The sequence below is a fragment of the Lolium perenne genome, chromosome 3 (genome assembly GCF_019359855.2).
Source record: "Lolium perenne isolate Kyuss_39 chromosome 3, Kyuss_2.0, whole genome shotgun sequence".
NCBI classification, from domain to species: Eukaryota; Viridiplantae; Streptophyta; class Magnoliopsida; order Poales; family Poaceae; genus Lolium; species Lolium perenne.
Genome location: NC_067246.2, coordinates 305,203,750 through 305,209,091, shown reverse-complemented (window position 1 = coordinate 305,209,091; position 5,342 = coordinate 305,203,750). Strand labels below are relative to the sequence as shown.

The 5,342-nt window shown below is 50.2% G+C and overlaps 1 protein-coding gene across 1 annotated transcript; it reads right to left on the bottom strand.

Annotated features, from left to right (window-relative positions):
* Positions 1–2,533: 2,533 nt before the first annotated feature.
* Positions 2,534–4,953, bottom strand: LOC127345318 (protein NRT1/ PTR FAMILY 2.13). The gene is made up of 3 exons (XM_051371777.2): positions 4,753–4,953; positions 4,432–4,649; positions 2,534–4,353 (listed from the first exon to the last, which is right to left on the bottom strand). The coding sequence occupies exons 1-3, from the start codon at positions 4,931–4,933 to the stop codon at positions 2,956–2,958; spliced, it is 1,797 nt and encodes a 598-aa protein (XP_051227737.1). The 5' UTR covers positions 4,934–4,953; the 3' UTR covers positions 2,534–2,955.
* Positions 4,954–5,342: the final 389 nt, after the last annotated feature.

The following is a 5,342-nucleotide window of genomic DNA, read 5'->3' as shown; positions in this document are numbered from 1 at the left end:
GTTAGACGCCGGCTACAGGCTTATATAGCGTGGGGATAGCTTGGCCCGTGAGCCCGTGACGACGTGCATGTGGCCGCGCGCTTGGCCGCATTACGGAGTGGCGGCCAGTCACGGGTGAAGTAGCCAGATCAGATCGTCGGCACCAACGCGAGCTAGCGAACTACCTGAACGCAAGGTACCCTGGCTGCATGATGTATGTACCTACTGGCACTGCACACCCAACCAATGGGCAAGCACGATATATATCCGGCGGTTTGCTGGCTAGAATTGGACGTTTGTTGGGGCGCCATTTTGTGCTAAGTGGGGGATCTTAATTAATCCAAGTCCAGACAGCATGCATATGCAGGCGTTTGCAAAGGGTTTCATATATGCATGGTCGGCGAATGAGACATATATGGGCTAGCTGTTAGCTTTAAGCGATTTCCGGGTGTGATTTATTACCGAAATCAACATCATAGATGCACTGCTAGACTTAACAATACACATTAGACTAAGCATATCTAGCAGATCTAAATATGGAGCAAGTACTAGTGCAAACAAAGAGAGGAGAGAAGCACATACATCACCGGGCGACACGAAGGTCTTCACCACAGGTTTCTTGTCGAGGTCGGGCATGATGTCGTCGAAGTTGCCGAACCCATAGATGACGGCGAGGAAGCATTAAACCGGCGATGAAAAACTCGGACATAGAAGAGAAGTGGCGTCGAGACGCTCGCTAAAAACTTTATCGTCCGCCTCCCAGACTCTCAGCCAATGAGTTTCGGAGGCCTCCTCTTCCGAACGTAACAATTTGGTCATCTATAAAAGATTTCTAACTCGAATTGGATTCAGGAACACGCGTGTGTGGCAAGGCGAGCAGCGTAGGAGGAAAAGTGCGAGTGGACTCTTCTTCTCACTCACTTAGTGAGAGTGAAAGAGCCCACCCTATAATCAATTCTGATTCTGTGCTAAGTGACAATGTAGGACAAGACTTAGTTACCGTAGATATTCTAAGCTGCCATTATTAAGAGCCTTGAGATTTTAGAATGTGTAGGCTACATTGGGCTGCCAATATCGGGTGAGATACGGCCCATATAAATTCAACACTAGCTAGGTAGCTCACAATCTTATCTCAAAAAAAGGTAGCTCACAATCCAGAGTGCAACAGGTCGTGCATGTGTTTAGGTCCTCATACATTTTCTGCGCTTTTTTCTAGAGAAATATGAATATGCACGGAATATTTGCTTGCGAACGACGCACAAGCAGGAGATGCCTTGCTGTGTTTCTATCTCACGCCTAGGCAAAACAAATGCTTCATCTGGACTTCTAGCGGAACTATTTTAGAATCCGGCCCATGGGTTAAGCACCAACAGGATGGAACCGAAATGATGCAGGTCGGCGCCAAGGATGGTCAGCATCCAAGTGAGGTCATGACCATGGAAGATAGCACCAAAGTGAGGTCGTCCACCATAGATTTGGCTGAACCCAGTGAGCCCATTGCTGACAAAATTTCTTGGCGCCAGCCAGCACAACTTCGACTCCATTCTCGTTCACGCTGAACCTAAGGGTCAGATGAGGCATTAGTTACGCCCAAAGGTTAGATTTGTCAAAAGATACTATATATCCCACTTATAAGTTATTTCGAGATTTCTAGTTCAGATTTTTTACTTGATTTAACTTGTGAATTTGAAGATAGATTAGAAGTGGGGTATAAGTGGGATGCCCGCTTGACACTCTACACAAGTCCTTTTTGAAAGATTTTTTTTTAGGACAGATGTATCGGAAAAGAAATACTCGTTGCTTTGAGATGGTGAAGCTATATGTCCATCTTTTTTTCTTTGAAAAAACACAAAATACCTGCCATTTTCATTGACTGGGGAGGAGTGAGTTGGTAGGATTAATTAGCGATGAATCGGCCGGGAACTAATAGAAGACCATCACCACCTGTGATGTAAGACGATCGCCTCGATGGCACACATAACTAACTTGGTTACAAACACAGACCTCGTCGCCTAAGCAAGTACCATCATCGAGGTTGTCTGCCAGTGCTATCATCATCACTCCCCGAGCCAATGACTCCGGTTAATGGGGAAGGCCATCTAGGAAGCCATCGCCGCAATGGCGTTGTGAAGCCCCATGTTGATCAATGAAAAATAGTCAAGCCTCTACGTAGATGGATGGCAGCTCAGATTCGGACGGTGAGCTCCGAAGGATAGGTGTGCATGCAAGACTCTAGGGTCCAAGATTTTATATGTTGATAGAGTACATCATTGATTTCATCTAGGTTTTTCCAGAATTTGTTGAAACTTTGTAATGTTAGAAAAATCGGCTTCCATGTAGCTCAAGCTCTAAAGCAAATTTCTGAATATAATAGTAGTACTTTATATCTTTCTTATGGTGGCTATTTGACCTATGAAACAAATAAGAGAAAACCCTTAGAAGGACCATTCATAACCTGAGCAAGTGAAACTCAGTAAGTGCAGTAGAGCCAGTTTACTGTAAAGATATTACCACCTCATATTATCCATGAATGGTGTAATAAACTAATCACAGTATTTTATCAGTTACACACCTACAACACTCAATGCACCTATCTCAGGAGAGCGGCTTCACTATCCACTCGTACAAGTACTTTTCTGTTAGCACCCTAGCTCTCAATCTTCGAATTCACTCAACAAGTGTAGCTTTTTTTTTTTTTTTTTGATAATGGGACTCAACAAGTGTAGCTACAATCATGGAACCAAAGGATTAGAGGATGGAGAGAGGAACCGAGGAGAAAGACGAAGCAGAGTCTGGTTCAGGCCGATGACATCCGTTCCAAGCCCCCTCTCCATGGCCACATCCTGATGTTTATCTGAACAGGCCTAGGCACAGCAGTGTTGGCCCAGATTCTAGCCCGAGCTGAGAGTAGAAGGATCTTTAATTTACACGAAGTGTCGATGACACCACACATACGATAGCCGGAGAATGGTCCGCCTACTGGTCCTTGTACCGATAGAAGTTGGAGCAGACGAGGAAGTAGACGAGGTTGACCGCGCCGAACACGGCCATGGAGTAGTAGAAGTAGTCCAGCCTCCCTGTGTTGATGTCGTCGCTGACCCATCCGCCACCGCCAGGCAGCCTCGTCCTCGTGTTCACGACCTTCACCACCAGCGTGGCCAGATAGTTGCCGGCGCCCTGGGCGCAGTAGAAAGCTGCGTTCCCGAGCGTGCGCATCTGGTGCGGGAACTGAGTGTTGTAGAACTCCATCTGCCCGACCATGCTGAACGCCGCGGACAAGCCCATCACCACGAGCTGCGGTGCGACGAGGAACACGGACTGTGGCGACGTTCCACCGTGTCCCAGCGCGGAGTCCCTACGCCGGCGCTCCACCATGGCTGCGATCAGGAAGGGCAGCACGCTGATCGCTAACCCGACGCCCTGCCTCTGCAGCAAGGTGAGGCCGCCCTCTGTCTTGGTTAGCCGCTGCGCGACCGGGGCGATGAGTAGCTCGTAAATGGGAAGGAAGAGCGCAACGGAGAGGTAGAATATGGCGAATATCGACACCGGCGGGATGGAGAAGCTCTTGCCCATGTGGAGGTCCATGGTAAGAACCTGCAGAAACGTGTAGTTGGAAATCTCTACCATGCCGATGAACCACAACACGCCGGAGATCCATATGGGAATGATCTTTACGATGCACTTCACCTCCTCCACCTGCTGTACGCTGCAAAGTTTCCACGGCCGCGCCGGGAACCCGTCGGGCCGCTTCTCGTCGGCGTCGGTCACCATGGCAGCCTTGTTTAGAAAGCTGAGTTGCAGCGTGAGCGGGAGCCTGAAGTCTACAACGCGGCCGGCGGCGGGAGGGGGGTCGCTATAGAGTAGCGCCTCCTGCCGCTGCGCGTCGTTGGGGTGCGGCAGCCGGAGCCGCCACTTCCGGCAAGATGCGACGGCCACCCGCGCGACGCTAGCGAAGATGCTGCCCTCGGGCAGCACGTAGACGTACCACGGCGTGCCGACGAGGAACACGACAAAGGTGGCCAGCATGAGAGCCGTTGGGATTGCAAAGCCAAGGCCCCAGCTCACCTTGTCCTGGACGTACGCTATGACGGTGAGCGCCAGGAACGTGGCCATCATGGTGACGACGTAGTACCCGCTGTAGTAGCGTCTGAGCCCTTCCTTGTGGCGCCTCTCATCAAACTGGTCCGCGCCAAATGGCAGGCTGGTCGGACTCGTGGCGCCCGTGCCGACGACGAGCAGCCCCATGGCGATGTACAGCACAGCGCGCTGGAGGCCCGACGGGCCCGCGCACGTGCCGGCTTGCCGCGCCAGGACGCCGCATGATGGCGGCTTGAGCTGATGGATCGTCGCGGTCAGTGTGATCGCCACCATTCCCTACACGCATGGGCTCCCAACACATGAGAATGAATGATTAATTAGTCGTACTTGCTTCGTCAGTTCATGATCGCTTACAAGGAAGCCGGCTATGGTTCCGAACAGCAAAGTCCAGAACCTGCCACAAAATGCGTCGGCGACGAAGGCTCCGACCACCGGGGAGAAGTTGGAGGTGCCGCTGAAGATATTAGCCAGGTCTGTCGCCGCGTTCGCCTTCATGCTGTAGTGCTTGATGAGGTAGTTGGTGATGGGCTGGGAGAAGGCGCTGAACGCCATGGCCGTCGCCGTGAAGAATCCTGCGGACATAGCACAAGCAGAAGATGTAAGAAATGTGGGCTTCAATAAATTAAACGACTCTCCAGACCTGATGAAAATTAAGCGTCCAGTCCAGGCATGCACCGATGATGAACATGACGGCCATCCATCCTCTCGGCCGCAGCGTCGTCCCGCCGCCGGCGTCTTCGCCCGCTTCGTTGCCGGCCCCGAACTGCTTGCCGCTTACCGTGGGAGGCACAGGTGCTTCCGGTCGGCCGCCGTCACACATCGAAAAGATACACTTTGGAATTGCAACTGATGACATCGATGGCTACCGATCGATCGATCGATGGAATGGGTATATGAACTTTGAACACATGGATGTTCTGTACTTAAACTGTGATCTCCAAGAAAAGTAAGCGGGTCTATCGTTGCCCCCAGTCCAATCCCGCTTAACTAAGTTATATTTAGTCAAAATTCTTACCGGACAAGAAATGGCCATCTCGACGCACACCCACTATGGTTCCCACTTCCCAACATCTGGATGTTTATAAGATTTAAGTTTATGTATTAGGTTACAATTTTTTTTTGCGGGGGATTAAGTTACAAATTTTAATATACTTAGTATATATGCAGCGTGCGTATTTTTTGTGATTTTTGTACAACTAAAAAAATGGTTAGTTTCCAACATCACGCCAACATGCAAAGATCTATTATCTACCTGCCTATTTTTT

What these genes read in the sequence shown, in the direction of transcription:
- LOC127345318 (XM_051371777.2), bottom strand. Translation starts at nt 4,933, where the DNA reads ATGTCATCAGTTGCAATTCCAAAGTGTATCTTTTCGATGTGTGACGGC. An exon ending in GGCCGTCATGTTCATCATCG is followed by an intron (nt 4,650 to 4,752) that starts GTGCATGCCTGG and finishes CTATGTCCGCAG; the next exon opens with GATTCTTCACGGCGACGGCC. An exon ending in GAACCATAGCCGGCTTCCTT is followed by an intron (nt 4,354 to 4,431) that starts GTAAGCGATCAT and finishes CCATGCGTGTAG; the next exon opens with GGAATGGTGGCGATCACACT.